Consider the following 21,024-nt stretch of genomic DNA (forward strand, 5'->3'; position numbering starts at 1 on the left):
CACTAGAATCAAACTGTATATTACATGATAATATTTGAGGTTTTCTTGCTCTGAATTTCATCCCCTATACAAGAGTCAACAACTTACCTGTCAGTTTCTAGTGTATTAAAGCATAGTACTGTAATGTTTTTTCATCAGCTGCTGTGTTCCCCTGATTAGTAAATATTATTTTGACAACTGATACAAATGACGAAGTATATGATGATGAATCTGTGGATATGTTCAGGAATGAGGTGGTTAGCATTGAAATAAAAAATAATGATTTTTATTATAACTTTTTTTAATATTCTTAACAATATTTCGTATTTCGAGGCAACTTCCCCAATATCATTCTTCTTAACATTACATCAACTGATTTATTTGCAATTGTCAATAACAAAGGAACTTTATGTACAACGTCCCTCAAAAAAGAGAATATATACAATATATTTGAACATTTTTGTGCGCATCACTTACACAACTTGGTGAAAAGAGAAACTTGCTTTACGGATAACTAGATCAAGTACACAACCCCAACTGATTTCGAAAGATATGTACATAGTATTGTTGTAAAGGAACAAGTTGACATCAGTCTGAATAACTTAAATTTAACAATAGAGTTTATGTACACTTGTAATATAAATTAGTACCTATTACATATTGCTTTGGTTGTGGAAAACTGTCGTGAAACTAATTCGTGTTAGTCCCTATCGTGCATCGTGAGCTGAAGTGGCTGACAAGGTGGTTGTTCTTTGGATGGTGAATCTACGACTTCGACAGGACTGGAGAATCTCGATTCGGCGTCCTCCAAGTCCGACTCGTCGTTCACGTTGATCTCCTCTTCGGAATCCGACAAGTAATCGCTCATTTGCCTTGCATTTTCCTTCGAATTGTTGCTAGGTACCAGAGCTTTGAAGGCGCTATTCTCCCCTCCCATTTGGTGTAATAGGGAAGTAGCGGGAGCAGTCGATCGAACCAACGTGGAGTGGGGTGAGCCAGGGGTGGAACCTCCTGTGTAGATTGGGGAGGGTGTGAGTCGTCCTGTGTATATCGAGGACTGATTTCCCTGGGTATTGGGAGAAGATCTTTTGAGCAGGTTCATACGTTGGTGCCGTCTCCATTTGGCCCGTCTGTTGGAAAACCAAACCTAGTTACAATATTTACTATTAGTTCAGACATTCACCTACAACTAATCAGAATATAATGATTGCACAGACTGCGGGTTTGTCAAGAGATATTCAAAATAGATCATAGTATCAATCAGAGTACTCGAATGCGCCAAAAAGTGTGTATCTTTACAACGAAAGCGGACATGCAGAATTGCCAGTTTGATCTGACAGTTAAACATATCTGCTACTTTGACAAAAGTAATTGCCAGTTTGCTTTGACGATTATATACAGAGTGTTTTTAAACAAATGCGAAAGACTCAAAGAGATGATTCCTCGATGAAAATAGGAACTGGTAGTTCCTATAATTTTTTTTCGAAATCGACCTCTCTTCCAAAATACAGCCTTAGGAAGGCGATGACGAGTTGACAGTTTTTGATTTTTTCTACTTGTTCTAAAGAACACTGAGTGATGATACTATACATAATATGAAGCACTTAGTAGATGTTACTCATAAAATTTTTTTTAGAACTCATAACTTTATTATTAGGGGGTGAAAATGACAACCCCTGATGATTTTTCTTCAAAAATTGTTTTCGTGGAATATATTTTCGAAAAATAAAATTCTCCTATGGTTTCCCATTCAATTCTGGAGAAAAAAGTCTGTTGCAAAATTTCGATACAGTCGATACTTTTCTCGGAAAAAATAAAAAAACCTACAAGCAGTTCTGATCACTGTTCCTTCGATTTCATCGTATAAATGTTCCATAGAATGACTACCTCCTGCTAAAATACATGTTGTTATTTTCAACCCCTAATGATAAAGTTATGAGATTTAAAAAAATTCTGTGAGTAACATCTACTTAGTGCTTCATATTATCGTATAGTAATAAAAACTGTCAATTCGTCATCGCCTTCCAAAGGCTGTATATTGGAAGGAAGGTCGATATCGAAAAAAAATTATTCGGGAACTACCTCTGCTTATTTTCATCGAGGAATCATCTCCCTAAGTAGTTCGCATTTTTACAGACACCCTGTATAATTACCAACTGTGACTTCGCCAGCTTCTGAAATCAGAGGGCGGGAGCAAGAGGGGGCTAGAAGTTTTTTGAGTTGTCAAAATAAATTAACACATAAACAGTAGGAACATGGATTTTTGAAATCAGCGTTTTTTTCCAGTTCGAAAATTGCAAATTCGATAATATTTTGCATTCACAAAATAACAAATTTACAATTATTTCAGAACGCCGGTTGATTCTATCTGACAAGAACAATCGTATATAGGGTAGGTGACCTATTAGACGTTTACGGAGGACGGATCATAGTATTGTTCTGAGAATTTGGGAACTACGGGCTTTTTTCTGATTAAAATATTTTTAATACTGTAACTTTGCCGCTTATGCGAATAAATATAACAAACTTCGTGACTTCAAATGAAACACCTTATCTATAATATCTTCTGTCGCTTCTCTATCCCCATCTGATTATTTTTGTCACCTATCACCTATCACTATTCCTGATACTTTCGGAAATATCACCGGTTTTCTACAAAAATTGCCAAAAATGAAATGGGCATAGAAAAGACAATTCACATTTTAGGCTGAAATTTTGAAAATACGTCACTGATATCCTGAGGATGAATTTATGGTGAGAAAAACTTGGTTTGTGATATACAGGGTTTTTCAAAATTCTTCGTCTAGTCACTCGGTACAAAAAGAAAAAATATTTTTTCAAATGGAATACCCTACTTTTGATCTGATATTTCCAGAGAAAATCAAGATGTACATCTAAAGATTATACATGATACGTCATGTGTCTATACGAAACCCTATGGTTTCGGAAATAAGTAAAGTCAAATTTCTATGAAAGTGAGGGTGTTCAGCGTCATTCATTCATTCATTGCTGTATCCCGTTACTGAGAATAAATCTACAAAAAGACTCGAAAACAAAACTATCGGTGCGATCAAACTTATAATTTCTTAGGACTTCTTGATTCGACTGTGTGCCCTTCTGGGACTGAATAGACCCAACCGTGACCTACAGATCCTTCCACACTCCGGGCATGGATAGTCACCATCCAGATCTGGCCGCCACTGTATTCTTCACGAGTCTCCATTATAACTGTGGACCAAATACCTCCACTGTGATCTGTCTAACGCTAGTTGTTCCCAGTTATGATTAACATTGGCTGATTTAGGGATTGATGCAGTATATACTTAAACCTCCTGGTTTCCCAGCTCCCTCTATGAATTCGCCATAAAGAGCTATTTTGGAAAGAATTGTGTCTTGCAACCTCAGAATGTGGCCGCTCCATCTGAGTCGGGCCCTCGTTATTTGAGTCTCCATTGTTATACAACTCGCGCGCTGCAAGACTTCTGCATTTGAAACTTTGTGGAATCATCTGATGTGCATTATTTGTCTTATATGACGTTGTTGCGTTTGTTCAAGCTGTTTAATATGTCGTCTGTAGGGCATCCAGCCTTCGCTTCCGTAAAGAAGCGTTGGGAGGACCACTGCTCTGTAAACAGCTGTCTTGGTCTTCTGATTGAGGTCGCGATTTTGAAACACTCTGTCCTTTGGCTTCCAGAATGCCCGTGATGCCGAATTGATACGGTTGTGTATTTCCGTGTCCAGGTTAGCCCTAGTATTTATGAAGCTTCTCAAGTAAAGTTCAGCGTAAGACTAGTGTTGCTACCGCAGAATTTCTGCCACATTCATTGAGACTCTAAAAATCATTGAAAACTTGACTGAAAGTGTTTGTCTCATTCATACAAGGAAATTTGTTTTTAATATATAAAATTAACTAGGCATCTGAACTTCCTCACATTCATAAAAACTTGACTTCATTTCCGAAACCATGAGTATTTCGTATAGGATCATAATACACTATTAGATGCGAATGTTAATTTTCTCTGAAAATATCAAATAAAATGTAGGGTGTTCCATCTGAAAGATTCAACTTTTTGCTGTTTTTCCATCGAGTGAAAAAACGATAATACACCTCGTATTTCACGAACCAAGTTTTATCTACACGGAACACATCCTCAGGATCTCAATGACCTATTTCCAAAATTTCAGCATCCTAAAATATGAAAAATCTTTTCTATGCCCATTTCATTGGATTCATGTTTTTGCCAATTTTTCGTGGAAAACCGAAATATCTCCAAAAATATCAGAAATAGGCATATGGAAGTACAAAACAAAAATACTCAGATGGGGATAGAGAAGCGAAAAAAGGGATTCCCATTTGAAATAACAAAGTTTGTAGTATTCTTTCGTAAAACTGGCAAAGTTGAAAATATTTAAGTCGGATAGATCAGAAGCGTAATCCCAAGTAACCAATTTTTCAGAAACATCTATGATTCGTTCTCCGTGAACGTCTTATATAAGCCACCAATCGTAGGACACCCTGTATAATTGTCAGTTTGAACTGGAGATTTGATAATGTGATACTAAATAATGCTTTTTCATATATTATTGGTTTTTGGTTCTGAGTTTTTTGATCTTCAAAAATGCTCTTTGAAATAAAAACAATTCGGCACATTTTACGAACCGTGTGATTTTAACTATGTTCGACATATGCCTGTTCAATTTTCCGACGGATAAAAAAATTAAAATATACCCAAATGTCCCTTGATACAAAGTGTAGAGTAGGCCTTTCTAATTTTTTCAATAGTTAGACGGACATTTTCAGGGAAAAAGTCTAAATAGGTATCACGTTGTCTTTGGTTAATATTTTGAACATACCTACCTAACGTTTCGGAAGTTTAAGTACTTACAGATTGAAATTGAAGTTGTAGTGAAAAAAAATTCAAAACACGCTTGAATGAAAGTTTAATAGTAATTCTGTTTTACTTTCATGTTGAAAGAGCAGGTGCTGGACCTAGTTCATCTTGCGAGCTTCAAGGCCTAATACCACTCAAAATGAGCAATATAAGAATGAAGTTTGAGAACATTTTTTCTACAATTCAGTGAATACAAACTAATCCAAAAATCTTACCCAAATTGTTCCGGGAAAAAAGCACTTTTGATCGTGTGTTATAATCTCGATGGTTATGAATTTGCACCATTACACGAAAGTTTCTGACTTCACTTAGCAGCCTTGCTTATTTGATCATAATTCAATTCAAATTTATCTTATATCCCACACACACATTCTATTTTTGAATGACAGATCCGCTACTTTACAAATCAAATCTTGCATTGTTATTGAAAACTCCTGAGAAATTAAAATGTTATTACTTTTCTTACCTGTACTCTTGCTTCCGATAATGATGTCTTGGAGGCTAGCCTCTCTCTCGTAGAAACACAGGGGTAATGACTTTTTTCGAACTCTTTTTCGAGTTCCTCAAGTTGATCAGGGCTGAAAGTGGTCCTGTTTCTCCTGAATTTAGGTTGCTCGGAGCTGTCCATGCTGGAGTCGTCTTTGTTATCGATCATATTACCAGGGGAAGAGCTCAGTAAGCTTCGGTCCTGATGCGGTGATCCAGAAGATCCTGGGGATCCAGCCATCGCTGTTGAACCATGTCCTGATGGCTGAAGTGCCAAGGGAGCAGCAGGCCAAAGGGGAGAATGCCAAGGGAACGCCGCTGCAGCGTAAGGATGAGGATGGTATAATCCATAACCAGCGGCTCTGGCGAATTCCGCAGCAGCTCTTTCTGCTGCTCTATTGCGGAGAATTCTGTTTATACTACTGACCGACGGTGCTGTTGCGTTTGTACATACACCTGAAAAGAAACCTCTTTCGCTTAATACCTTTTATTATATCAACAGGATATTTCAGTTTTCTTCAGGTTAATCAGAGGATGGATAAAATATACAGCACATTCAAAACCTACCATAGTGGCACTATTTGAGGTGCCACTGCAATTAATGGCATAATAAGCTGAGGGTTAATAATTTAAACTCAAATGACTAACCACATTACTCCAAAAAAAGTGACAATATAGTTCACCCCTACTTAACAGCCAAAAATTCTTTCTGTAGATAGCATCATTGAGTAAAACGAATTTAATTGATAGGTACTATATTTGACCAACTTTTATAAAAGAAGTGTATTCAATTGAAGAATTTGAACTTTTGATATTCATTAGGATTAGGTTTTCAGCACCACACGTGTAAAAGTGAGGATCTGTTTTCACTTTTTCAATTGTAAATACATTTCTGAACCAATTGTAGTGCTTCAGGTTTTGGGGGTCACTGAATCATCGAAAAAAATCGAAAAGTGAACCAATATGAAAGTGGGATCGAAAAAACTATCCAAAAATTAACCATTAATGAATAAACTGGTTTTCGAAAAACAAAGCCGAATATTGTTTGACAAAATTAAGTGGTATATGGTGACTATTGGTGACCATTTATGATCACGTGAAAACGGTTTGTGCTCAAGATATTTATAATCGGAATAACGAACATTGAACTGGATACGCAAATCTCCCTTTTTTTTTCTATATTTTGAAAATTATTTGAATGAATACAATGGTTTCAAGAGGAATGTATTCGGCATTGAATTCTAATTCATATAAGAAATGAAAAAATTGGAAAAAATATTTTTTTACAAATTTATTTTCACTCCTTGTATAACCGGAAATGATCAGGCACCAAAAATATTTAAGCTCAGTAGAGAATTTCGAACAATATCATTGTCATAATTTTCAAATTTCAAATATGAATATGTCATATGTCCAGTTCTATTTACAGAAACGTCTAATAGGCACTCGAACTTGATACAGGGTGTATACCTACTGTATACATCCCTATTTTGATTCATATTTTCAGAGTTTGATTTCATTGTATTATATACGAAGACGCTTTGATATATATCATAATCATAATCATAATCATAATCTTTATTCATGCTTTACAATCGAAAATTGTTTGCACTCGTCAAAATACAAAATGGACATAATCACAATTTCATAAATAAATAATTAAAATACAAATTTAAACATCGAAATCGATACACAAGTTTCCTGCGGGATCAAGACACAAGTTCTCGTTCAAAAATTCCTCTATTGCGTAAAATGCATACTTAATCAAAAACGTCCTTATAACAGTTTTAAATCCCTTCAGGGAAAATTCTCTGATTTCAGTAGGAATTTTATTATATAGTTTAATGGACATGTAAAATGGGCCCCTCTGTGACAAAGTAAGTCTGAGGAAATCTGCTTTGTAAAGATTTCTACTCCTGGTTTCATACTCATGACAACTCCCATTCTGCACGTAACTATCCTTGTTTTTATGTGCATGTATCAACAATTCCAAAATATAAAGACTGGGAAATGTCAATATCCCAAGCCTGATGAACGCTGGCCTGCAATCATCCCTATACCTCAACCCACCGACAAGTCTAACAGCTCTTCTCTGCAGAGCGAAAATACGACTGCTAGAGGAGCAGTTGCCCCAGACCAGAACACCATAACGCAGCACAGATTCAATCACCGCAAAATAGGCAACTCTGAGTACTTCGCCTGATAACCTATTCGACAACGACTTGAGCAGGAACACATTACGCGATAACTTTCCAGCTAGATGATCAGCATGGACGTCCCAGCGGAGGCAAGAATCCAGAGTCACTCCCAAAAACTTCGCAGAACCTATCAGATCCCTGTCATCACATTTTTTAAGGGAAAATATTAATTCAGTGGTCTTTCTTTCATTCACGACCAACCCATTCGATGTGAACCAGTCAAAGGCCCTCTTCCACGCAGCAGCGCTCTCCTCCAGCACCACAGACAACTCCCCCGAGGTCAAAGAGATAGTTGTGTCATCAGCAAAGAGAATGGTAGTATACTTCTTCAAGAAACCAGGAAGATCATTTATGAGAATTAAAAATAACACAGGGCCAAGGACCGAACCTTGTGGTACACCAAGTGTAATTTGCTGTTTACCCGACCAACTGTCATTGTAGTATACAGATTGATACCTATTCGAAAGATAAGAATCTATCAGATCACAACTATCCTTCGAACAACCATACGCCGCAAGTTTCCCAAGCAAAACCGGACGCGCCACGCAGTCGAAGGCCTTCGCCAAGTCCAGAAATAGCGAATAAGACCACTTACCTTCTTCAAAACATCTAAGGGTATGATAAACGAAATCCAAAATTGCCCCCGAAGTACTTCTACCCTTTCTAAAACCAAACTGGGCCGTACTGAACAAGTTATTAGTTTCGAAGTAATTTACTAATTGTGAACAAAGCAGCCTCTCAAAAATCTTCGACAAAACCGGAACCAACGATATAGGCCTGTAATTCTCCACCCGCTCAACATCGCCACCCTTAAACAAAGGAATAACCTTCGAAACCTTGAGGCAATCAGGATACCTATTATTCGCAATGCACAAATTGAAGAGTCTAGTTAGTGGACCCACGAGATTATTCACATTTTTTTTTATTAATACCGAGGATATACCATAGAAGTCCGTGCTCCTACTACTCTTCAATGCTTTTATGGCATCTCTTACATCATTGAATGAAACTTGGGAAAAAGAAAATAGAGTTCCACTCTCATTCGTGACCAAGCCAACAGGATCAAAAACCCTATCCGATAGTTCCCTGATGGTTTCCTCGGCTACTGACAAGAAGTAGTTATTGAAATCATGAGGGGAGATAGAGGGGCAACAGCGTTCACTCGTAGAGTTTTTTACCGTGTTTATTAAATTCCACATTGTTCGAGGGGGGTTAGTAGAGTTTTTAATAATGTTATCATTAGCATTTATTTTAGCTTGTTTAATTTTTCTTTTATAAATTTGTTTCAATTTATCATGAGCCATTCGTAATTCAGCAGTCTGATAATATTTATACATATCTTTCAACAAAGTCAATCGATTACGCATTTCATGCAGTTCCGAAGAAAACCACTTCACTCCTCCATCACTCTTTTTTGCTTTGATCCCCTTTTCAGGAAATGACGTCAAGAATGAATCGACAACATGATCATTAAAAATACTGAACTTCTCATCAACATCCCCACTGTCTTCAACAATAAAATCCCACGAAAGACCACTCAAAATGTTATGGAATGAATTTAACCCTCCTTGAGTCAAAGGTCGAACCTTTTTCGTCACAGAAGTAGTTAGCCTAGACCAGTTCCATGCATAAAAAAATATCGCGTTATCCTAGCAACGAACAATAACTCATTAGAAGTGTCAGTGTGAAGTTTGAGGTCAAAAAAGTGAACCAAAGTTATGCAAATTGTGAAAATCGAAAAATTGCAGTATCGATCCATCAAGTACCTGCATTTAAAAGGGTTAAGAGGTAAGCAGATTTACGAAGATATGCTTAATACCCTTGGTGATCAATGTCCTTCATATGCGACCGTGAAAAATTGGACTGCAAGCTTCAAAAGAAGGAAATTTTTTATTGGAGATGATGACCAATCGGGAAGGCCAATTTCTGTGTCAGTCCCCGAAAATATCGATGCAGTTCATGACATGATTTCATCAGACTTTCGAATTGAGCTAAACGGTTATCTGAAGCACCAAATATTTCATACGAACGCGTTCATCATATAGTTCACGTCAATTTGGACATAAGAAAAATTGCTGCAAAGAAGATCCCCACATGTTTGAATGTTGATCAAAAGCGTGCAAGGGTAAAAGCATCGCGTTCGATCTGTGCTCGATTTGAAAACGATATAGACTTCTTAAATCGAATTGTTACTATGGATGAGACTTGGGTACATTTCTACGATCCAGAAACAAAGCAACAATCCATGGTTCCCCAAGACCTAAGAAGTTTTGTTTCCAAAAATCTGCTGGAAAAGTTCTGGCTTAAGTTTTTTGGGATTGTCATGGAGTAATCATGATTGATAATTTGGATAAGGGTAGAACAATAACCGGACATTACTATTCGACATTACTGACCACGATAAAAAATTTAAGAGAAAAGACGCGGAAAGCTTTTAAAATGTGTTTTGTTTTTGCAGCACAAAACAATCATGTTGCCATGCAAAAAATTCGTGATTTTGGGTTTGTGTTACTAGAACACCCCCCATATTCGCCAGATTTGGCTCCACCCGACTATCATCTCTTTCGTCAACGAATAAATGTTTGTTTAAAAGGTTCTTCCATTGAGGAGGTAATAAAACCTGTAGAGGTCTGAATTGCAGGACAAGAAGAAACATTTGTTTTTGAAAGGTCTAGAGACGTTGCAGGTTCGCTGTTATAAATGTATCCAATTAAGAGGAGAATATATTGACTAATAAAATATTTTGACATTGAAATTTTGTTTGGTTCTATAGTAGGCTAAGAATTTTTCAATATATCCTCGTATGTATTTAATTTTGTAATTTCAACGTCCATACCCTGAATTCAACCTCTATGATGATGATTATCTCTTCCTACAACGTTCTTCGAAATATATTATCAAATAATTAGGATCAACAACTACGTCGATGTCCATAATAAATTTTAAAAAATAAGCATTCTGCGCGAGCTTGAAACCTAGTCCCAACCTTAGCCGTACTGCAGTTTACACTATTTTGAAGTGAACACGTCTGACGTCATCAAACACTCCCTATTAGTTACGGATCATAAAACCTATCATCAATTCTTGCGTCAACCCTCCAACTTATTTACCCACTTAGAATATCCATTTCTGTAATTTACAGATGATTTATATGATTCAGTAGCTTCGGACTCGAGCCGGGCATAATTTCGACCTGATCGTGATATTTCAACCAATGATTATACCTCCGAGTTCACGGTTGATTTTCGAACCAATTTAGTAATTAAGTTATTAAGTCCAGTACCAGGAATGATAGAAACCCATGAAAAAGTTGGAACGGAACTACGCAATGTCCACCTAGAATCGACCACCTGGAGTCTATCTGCCATTGCTACCCTCCATGGCGATCTGCGGCGCAGCAGGCATCGTGATTGCAATCGCAGCTTCGACACAATCTGAGATGCGTGAAGTATCTGTTAGGAGAAGGAGAGACTTCAAGTTTTATCATTCGAAAACGGCAAACAGATTCGAAGAATGTTAGTTCCTTGATAGGCTTCACATGTAGGTGGGTTAAATCTAAAATGGCAAGCCCATTGTACCTACTTCAACTTCTACCATATTTTTTGTTGGATATGAGTTTTATCTCGGAGAAGTAGGATTTTATAAATTCGTAGAAAAACCTGGGGATAATAGTCCTAAGTCGACCACGGAAGAAAAAAAAGGGCTTGGGATTATAATTTTTGAATTCTGATCTTGAACACCCATATCAACAAGGTATAAAATTTTATAACGAAAGTTGAGAACTTTACGCACCGTTTAATTTAGGATATAAATATTGAAATTTTTAATTTTTAGTGTGTCGCCTACAGGTCAGAGTACAGCAAAAATCATAGGGGAATAACGATTATCGATTGGAAGAAGGTACTTCAAATATTAACTAAGATGTAAATTTACAAATTTTCTTGTTTCCCTTCCTTAAAAATTTTGTTGGTAGTTTTCAAATTTTTTAAAGTACAATTTGATCATGGAGTACATTTTTTGAGTATTTCGAATTCGAATTCAAGGTCACCTATAAGGTGAAACTCAAATATTCAATGGAATATATTGGTCAGAAAAAGTCTGCTAGAATTTCTGAAACTGCATATTTTTTTTATTTTTCCTTCTGATCAATGTTTAAATTGCATAAATTTATTTTTTTCAGATTATTTACTGGATTACTGGATTTATTAGTAGTTGAAATGTATCCTGTGCCTTATTACAAAAAAAGGTCAAATTAATGTACCATGTTGCCAGCCGCAAATTTATCACTTGTTTTTTCTCAATATGCGTTCCTAAATTAAAGGTACAAACGAAAATAGAAGGATTCCTTGAGTAATTTCAAGAAAAAAGTCTCAAAAACACTGTCCCCTGTTTTGCCCGAGAACTCTTCTTAATTGAGCCACTGTTTTTTATTACATTTGAAGAAATGTGAAAAAAGCTTTGTTTTTACTGTACTTCATGGTCTCTCTGTATCTTGAAAACGAAACGTTTGCGATCCCATGTTCATGGGACTTTTTTTCTTAAAATTACTTAAGGAATATCCCCCATATCTCGAATTCAGGAACACCCTGTATATTTTCCTGAATCGCACATCGATCTGCATTAAATACCACTGTGCACAATATAACGATGGTCAACTCAGTATTTTAATGGGACGATATATGATTGGTTAAATGTACAAGGTGGGCAAATTTCGATGTTTTAGCAGTACAGTTTTTAAACCAGAGGAGATACACAAAATCTGATACCCCATTCTCGTTCTCTTTTTCTGAGAAACTAACAATAGTAGTAGTCATTTTTGGCCACTTTCTTTTGTTTTCGAGTTATAAGCAAAAAGTGGAAAAATGAATGAATGACATTGCCAGAAGGAGACTGCTTTTGTTATAGGAAACTCTATTTTTCTGTGCTCGTCAAAAGTTGAAACCATAGAAATATTGAGAAAAAGTGTTTTTGACCGATTTCCATTATTTATATTGATACAAACCATATGATGTTATATATTTTTGAAATCAGTAAAAATTGAGCTTTCAAAAAATTGCACAGAAAACTAGTGTTCCCATTTAAAAAAACATAACTTTGGGTCATAGCTTCGTAATTAAAAATCCTGCTAAAAAGGCGAGCACGCCACTGGATTCTACGTAAAAAAGTGCCTCTATAATGTTTCAATTTCAGAGCTCTATCATCAGTATTAACGGAGATATAAATTTATTTCGATATCGCCATTTTTCCAATTTTTGCTTATAACTCGAAAACAAAAGAAAGTGGACAAAAATCACTACTTCTATTGTAAGTTTCTCAGAAAAAGAGAACGAGAATGGGGTATCAGATTTTGTCTATCTCCTCTGGTTTAAAAGCTGTAGTGCTAAAACATCGAAATTTGCCCACCCTGTACAAATATTCCCAGGTGACCACATTACAGAGCAGAAACATATACAGTGTTACTTGTTTTGTAACCTTAATATAGCATTCAGGGCACAAATAAAGAACAGTTATATGCTCCTATGACCACCTCAAACAAGGAACACATCTCTTCTCCGAAAGGAGCATAAATAGTTGGAACATGGATCATGCAAATATTTGTTTCATGGGTTTCATGGGAGATCACTATTCAACTGACAAAACATCTAAATTGCTAAATGATAAATACATATCCACTTATCAAAACGATGTTATCAATAGCATTTTCTCAGAATCCTCTATGTTTGTTTACGTTTTGCAGCGCCCTCGACGGCAGTTAAAACGCTTATTGTATCATGATCTCAAAATGATACGTGGCAAATAAAGAACAATGTTACAAATATGTTACGTGGATATCATGGAGCGGGAACATGAAATTTACCAAATGTGGATAAAATTCGGATACAGCACAGGTACATCCCAAATATTGTACCTGACACGTGATGGTTCCGGAAAAATAACACATAGGTAACAAAGTTCCCCATTAGATCTGCCAAGAAAACATAACAGATATCGTACTGGACTGGTCACCTCGGTTTTAATGGGGCATGTTTTTCTGAATACTTGTATGCACAAATATTGCATCCTTTTTTGACCAGATTTTTCTTCTTGAAATGTACCTGCAGTGGCATGTGAAAAAGAAGGAGAAACATAGACTGAAATAAACACTCGTGATTTCAATTTGTTTTCAACCACGAGATATATGGGGATTACTTTGAAGTATTATAAGTTTTGTCTGACGACTGACGTAGATTTGTGCAGATTTGCGTTTAGTAAACGTCAAACATCTCGAATTTCTGAAGCTTTTTTCTCAGTTCTGATGTGACACTCGGGTCGAGAGTATTTGCTGGACACGCTCCGGTTAATCGTCTTTCTTTTGGCATGAAGCAGTTCACTCGCATATAGTCATTTCTCAACCCTCTAAATCGGCTGACTTTTCCCTCGTACTTCTGCCACTCGTTGCTTACAATATTGGTATATACCGACTATTGCCACCACCTCTTCGGATTAAACCTGGAGTCTAACCTTTAGACTCGAGTAAAACCGAATCGCCGCAGACTAGTAGGAAGACGATTTCCAGGTTAACTAGATTGCTCTCTCGACCGTTCGTTCTCTTCTTTGGCATCTCTCTGTGTCGTGCCAATGATTATCTGCAGCATCCGTTTCGGATTTATATACACAGAGAGCGGTGAAACGGAAAAAAAGGCCGCTGCTGAACGTGCTTGTGATCGATTGAGATCCTGCGTTCATTGTTGAGGCTTGTTAATGAAATGAACGGAGCAGGTTCATATCAAATCATCTTATTGAGCCCTGTTGAGAATCGAACGGAAGTGAAATAAGTCAAGCTCGTTCAATTGTAGCTAAGATATTGTCCTTCGAGTAATTCGAAAGCTGATTTTGGTATGGATAAAAATAAAATACTTTATATAAAGTACAGTAGTTGAACTCAAAACAGACTATACGATTTCCACCAAATGATTTATTGAACCATGACACGTGTTTCGCTATCATAGCATCTTCAGGTGGGTCGAGGTAAACTCACCTGAAGATGCTATTGTGCATCTGGTGATTCAAATTTGATTATGCAACTGGACCTTATAATAACAGATAACCGCAAAATTGAAAAAGATGAAGATTGTTGTGTGAAAACCTACCAGCAGAAATGCAAGCAAATTTCCAGCTCAAAATTGTGATATGATTTTTCCATCAGCGTCTGATACCCAATCATGGTGAATCACCCTGTATTTAAAGTTATAGTTTGAGCAAAGCAACGTTTTGAAACTATGGAAAGAATATAAGGTATCAAGAAAAAAGACTTCCCCGACCTATAGACATTTTTACATCTACATTTCGGTGTCAACAGCAATAATATTACGAACAATCTGATTCCTTTCTGAGATTTTCTTTATATTTATATCAAGAAGAAATAACATAAATCTAATTTTCGACGACCTGAACAAAAAATGACATTTTAAGTACTAATTTCCGAACGGAAAGTCGACTATTTTTGAAGGCGAGTACTTTTCGTCGTGATTTACTTTTCGTACTGACTTACTTTTCGTCCGGCTGTTCGTCACTAATATATTAGATCCCGGAGCGGTTGAATCAATTTTGTGAATACAGAATTTGATGTAATTATAGGTGCCTGTGACAGTAACTGTCAATTTGATGTCACATCTGAATTAAAAAAAAAGGAAAAATTTTGCATGGCGCATAAACGATGTATTTATTGAACTGAAAATTATTATTAAATTACTCCTGATAACCGAAATCCTTCAATGTATTATATTCTAACGTATAAAAACGAAGGGATGAACACATGTAAATATCCCCTATTAGGTAAACTGTTGGGAACACGACCAATAGGAAGATTGTCCCCTAACGCACCTACAGCGAAACCATAATTCATATCATCAACCGAAATTCAAACCCTCGGCAATTTTCTGTGGTTTGGCTAATAACGCCACAGAGCCGCAAGAACGGCAATGTTACCACACTAACTATCCCTCGCAATTTCGAACTAAACATTGTCATTCTTGGGTTAGGAATTTGACCCTAAGGCTTCGGCAGTTCTCCGTGTTCTTCACGAAGAAAAATGTGCTCATTTCACACGGATGGTTTACAAGCTCATGTTCACGTCACGAATGCGTTTCTTTTAATTTTATTCAATTATGTTACAGTCTGTGAGTGACAGGGAACACGCACAAAAAAGGTATGGTTTCCTCAGCTCACATCTCCATCTAGTGCTATGAATGATGTTTATAAAAAAAAACAATTAGGGCTCAACTGTAATGAACAAGATCAGAAACGCTTGCCAATCTTGTAAATACTCGAAACTCTTACAGTGGAAACGTATCATTTTTGGAAATTATATGTGTTCCTTTCGGTTGCTTTGATCATTTTACAATACTTGGAATTGTGCCGGCTTCCATATTCCAGTGAAACTACATAAGGTTTTCTGTGGTACAGTATCAAGGCTTTGTATCAACTCTATGTGCAGTCGCATTATCTTTAATAACTAACTTTGACATTTTAGAACTTTTTCAGTGACGAAACCATCATTGTTATGCATAAAACCATAGATTAATAAAACACATAAAAAATCCCAAATAATGTCAAAAAACAGTTGATATCAAAGTCATTTTATATTTTTTGTGTGGCAACAAAATCATAGATATTTATCTTCGAAAATGCTTCGAAGGTCATTTTTTAGGTACTTATGAATTCATTTTTTGATAACTAATTACTCCAGCTGTCTCTTTCGAAAAAGTGAGATAGACATAGAAGTTGAAGCGAAGCATTATGAGTTCTTTGAATCATCCCAACCCATTCATTATAACACGTCGAATATGAGGGCTGTTCAAAAACAAGCAGAAAATATTCGCTAGGCGACAAAAATACTTGAACGTACTTACCCTCTGATATCAATCTTTCTCGTATTTCCCATGCGAAAATTGTGGGGTTTTCCCTTTTGTACTGTTCTATTTTCGATACTACTGCTGGTGTTGCTACTTTTGGTTTGCTTCCGCCGATCAAACCAGGGGGCCTCAAAGTACCTGTAATTGACGAAAAATTATTAACTTAAATGAAAATTAAAAACTACGAATTAGAGAACTTTCCCCCGTAACTTAGAGTACCTAGGGTGAGTTTTTGACTCGTACAAATATTTTGACATTAGATCAAAGAAACACTTTTTTCCTATAAATTTTTTTTCGATTCGGCCTTGATAAAAAGATAAATCCATTTTGAATTTTCATAATGAGCTGTGCCACACCTGGAAAAACAAAATTACCTTCTGAATAACTAGCTTAATCTGTGACACTTACACATCTGTGGATCTTTTGTATTCAGCCAAAGTACCAAATTTTTCAAATTCCCCCAGATACTTTTTAATTTTTGAACATCAAATTACTCGAAAACTACGCATTATACGAAGAAATACGAAGAACACTTTTATTTCACAAAACTATCTAATATTCATTGGATAGCGTCCAACTTAGTTTCAAAAGTTGGGTTTTTAGAATTTTTGGTAAAATATAATGAGAAAACTGTAAAACGTGTATTCGAAAAAGATTCATTAAATGAACGAAAAACTATATTCCGAAATTAATTTCATTCGATAAAAACGTTTGTGCGACAGAACTAAACTTTTTTACGGTATTTCAACACCCTTCATCTTTGAAACCGAACCAATTTGGGAAAAATGATAAAAAAAAGTGTTTCTTTTGACCTCAAGAATCTACTGTTAATATTTGTACGAATCAAAGACTTACGCCGTATAGGGGGTTCAATACTCAATGGTCGTACTTTCTATGATTTCGTTCTAGGGTTCTAGTGCAATATTTATTCTTATACAGTGTTTTTGAATGTGTGGGTAGCATCTCCCTAGCCTAGGGGGTCGCGAAGCTTCTGGAGGGAGGTTGCAAATGACTATTCGTCCATTTAAACGTGAAAATTTAGCCTATTTTCAATCTATCAATTTCTTCCATCGCGGATCTCCTACATTGAGAATTAATTCGTTCTCCAAAATACCTAGGAAATTGAGCTTGTTGAATTTTCTTTGGAAGATAGATATACGAACGATAGTGATAGGATTTGAAGGTAGTGTAGGTACCAATAATGTAAGAAAATCCTGAATGTTTCAAATCCGTATTTCACTTATTCTTTGGGAAAAAGCAAAATATGTAAAATGCGAAAAAAATTTCCCAGGTAGGTATTAGTTTCAAGAGCTCCATGAGTTAATAGGACTCGTTAAAAACAAAATATATTGCTTTAATTCCAATTAACCATGATACTGTTCTGACATGAAAAGTTTTTTTTTTGGAAGCTCGTCCTTTGTGGTGTTTAGGAGTACCACGATCTTTTTTGAATAATTTGAAGCAAATAGCACACTTTTCATTCACGGTCATCGATAAGATATTTTATGAATTCAATAAAGGATGAATTTGGAGAAAAAATGAAGGAAATAAAAAAAGAAGGGTAGTGGGTCGCGAAATACTTTTTCTTACTGTGGGAGTTGTGTCATGTAATAAGTTTTAAACTACTGTTCTTATACATGTAATTGTATTCTCGAACTGCAAACCGTTTCTGAAATGTTAAGCTATTTCTAGAAAACTTGCCGTCATTGATGAATTTATAGCGTCCGAGGCTTGGTGGTAAAGCATCGGCTTAGTATACCTTAAGGTACTGAGTTCGATCCCGGGCTAGAGAAGAAATTTTCTAGTCGATACGAGAACGGGCCACCATTCACTGTTGGGTGCTGTACGTAAAGTGGCATAAGGACAAGCCTGCATAGAACTCGTACAAGCTCACAGAGCTTCTGAGGGGTATGTACTTGGGACACTCCGGATAATATATCTGATATATGAAATGATTTAATATGAAAATGAGTGCGACTTTAATCTGCGCCAATAAATGCTAATAAAAAATGCTCTTTACACTCTCTACAGCACAATTCTCAAAGAATATTTCGCCAAATATATACTAGAATAAAAAAATGGAAACAAAATTAAAAAAAGAATAAAATCCAACAGAAAAATCATTGTTACGTGACGGCTGAGGCAACCAACAGAACTCTAAAATATAATTAGAATTGGAACAAGAATTTTCCATCGTTTTCGAAAGAATTCGACCTCGAAATAAAATATCGACAGAAACAACGCCAGTACAACGAATTCAATGTTTGTCTTCCTATTCAGGAGGGATCTGAGCCTCCATGAGCATCGTCGCATGCTTGATAGCTCTCACGCTAGTGCAGCTCGTTGTATGGTCGCCCACAGATCAAACAATTCCACTTTTATGTCGCTTAATTCTTTTTGTCATGAGACCAGACATTGTTTATTTGGTTACATACTGCTCAAGGTTCTTCGAGCGTGACTCCACGTTTCTCTCTGTTTGTTGTTCGCGTTTCGATAATGGAAATTGGGTAATTTGTGGAGATTACCCACGTCAAAATGGCGCCCGACATAGAATATGACCAGTTTAATTGGGTGTGCCTAGAATTTAATGATGATAATGGAAGTGATTGCTGTGAATAATTCAATGGGAATTTTGGGACATGAAACTGATCAAAATTAAGGAGGAAGCTCATCTCCAACTATTCCTCTGTGTTGTCAACTATTTCTTGAGGTATTGGATATTTGACTCACTCACTCTTTTTCAAGAAACCTTCTGAATTTTATTGAACAGTTGGGGAGCCGACGATGCTACATCAGACTTTACTCGAACGTCGTGGAGACCTGGTGGATTTTGAAGATTAGATGGTAGAAAGAAAAAAAAGGTTCTATGATGTATGCACTTTCAGCGGTGGGGAAAGCGTCTGCAGGGTCTCAAATATGTAAAAAAAAATCGTCAGGTGTACATAATCAAGCGTGTCAGATTAAGATACTGTATATGCTCTACGTGTCTATGATAATGAATTCATGCTTATCTGACAGTTTGCGCGGTGGGACTGGCCGTACGGAAGAGTTGAAAATGGTTAAAAAAAATTTCTCCGGCGTGTCAGATTTTTGGAGGATATGTTAATTGGACCAAAAGGAAGCTACTTTTCAAGGGACTGACAATTTGGACGTGACGCAAGGTCAGAGCGGTGAAAATTTAATTTTCATATTAGAGCGTGTCAGATTTTCATACAGATAGTTAATCTGGCTGTTGTTGACGTGTTGACCCATTAATCTGACACTAATCAGGGGGGGTTTTCTCAATCTGACACTTTGAAGATGATAAAAATCCCTTTTTTTCGAATATTTCCCTCCCTGTACCTCTAATCGTTTTTGTATTCATCATAATAGTTGGAGATAATAAAATACTACACAACTTTTGTCTGAAGCAATTTTACATACTCTTAACCGTTCTCGAGTTAGAGGGCGATAAGGGCGAGAAGCTTAGCCACACATGCGGAAGGGCAAGGTCAATGTAGAATGTAGAATCCCAGTCTAATCTACAATTGTCAAAATGACAATGTATTTCTATGATGAATTTCGAAATAAGTCGCGAAAATTTTAGTATTGTCTGTGACTGAACCTTAGAATATACTATTTTCGAACGAGTGAATTTTCGCTTCAGCATGTATCGCTAAACACCTCGCATTAATCGCCATATATATAAAACGTTTGAACGCACAAAAAATTGCTTGAGACAAAATTTGTAGAAAATGTTATGCTCTACAACTTTTATAATGAATGCGAAAAAGATTTGAAGCCCAGGGAAGGAGATAATTCGAAAAAACTGATTTTTGTGACCTTTATGGCCAATTTTTATTGTTTCGGCTTGCTTAAACTGTCAGATTATATTTTTTCCATTATTCTTGAATCATTAGCTTCAAATTAAGAAAAACCGCCACCACGCTGAAGAATGTGCACGTGACTTTTTTTTGCAACTTTGGCGCCCTCCCACACATTTTCGACAAGGTTAAATTGTCAGATTAAGAGAATATATACTTTTCAACTTGTAATTGACCACATATATCTTAATCTGACACGCTCGAGTATGTACATTGATCGTTTTTTTTACTATTCTGACAGGCTGTCCTAGACTATTCCCCCTATATACTAGTCTAATTTTTGGTAGAGGTACTCTACAGGGTCTAAGGTATGTCCCCTTATATTAATCTGACACTCTCGAGTAAATCCCGAATTTCCCTCTTCGGCTCCCCAACTATTAGTTCAACCTAAAGAAATTGTACGGAATTGTCAAAGTTGAGCTGGGTTCAAATCTGAACTCAGCTTGAACTTGAACTGTGCAACTGGGACTTGATGTATCAATCTTTCGAATTCATTCTTGATTTTGAAGAAAAATTACTTTTACCTGCTACTGAAATCGAAGTAGCCTCAAAAATAGGTACTAATATTGAAACTATAAACCTTGTACTACACCTTTATCATACTTATTTCATATCAAAGTGCTCAGTGATTTGGTTCGGAAAAAAATGAGAAAAAAATAATTTCCGAAGTCAATATACACAATAATAACACTATCGAGAGGTATATGAAACA

At 36.3% G+C, this 21,024-nt stretch overlaps 1 protein-coding gene across 1 annotated transcript in view; it reads right to left on the reverse strand.

Annotated features, from left to right (window-relative positions):
• Positions 1–262: 262 nt before the first annotated feature.
• The window catches only part of LOC123309851 (paired box protein Pax-6-like), a 74,984-nt gene continuing 54,222 nt past the window's right edge, over positions 263–21,024 (reverse strand). The window contains exons 3-5 of the mRNA XM_044893140.1: positions 16,447–16,587; positions 5,338–5,813; positions 263–1,126 (exon numbers count right to left, since the gene is read on the reverse strand). Of these exons, the coding sequence (XP_044749075.1) occupies positions 680–1,126; positions 5,338–5,813; positions 16,447–16,587 (1,064 nt within the window). The 3' untranslated portion in view covers positions 263–679. The remainder of the gene's footprint in view (positions 1,127–5,337; positions 5,814–16,446; positions 16,588–21,024) is intronic.

The sequence above is a fragment of the Coccinella septempunctata genome, chromosome 3 (genome assembly GCF_907165205.1).
Source record: "Coccinella septempunctata chromosome 3, icCocSept1.1, whole genome shotgun sequence".
NCBI classification, from domain to species: Eukaryota; Metazoa; Arthropoda; class Insecta; order Coleoptera; family Coccinellidae; genus Coccinella; species Coccinella septempunctata.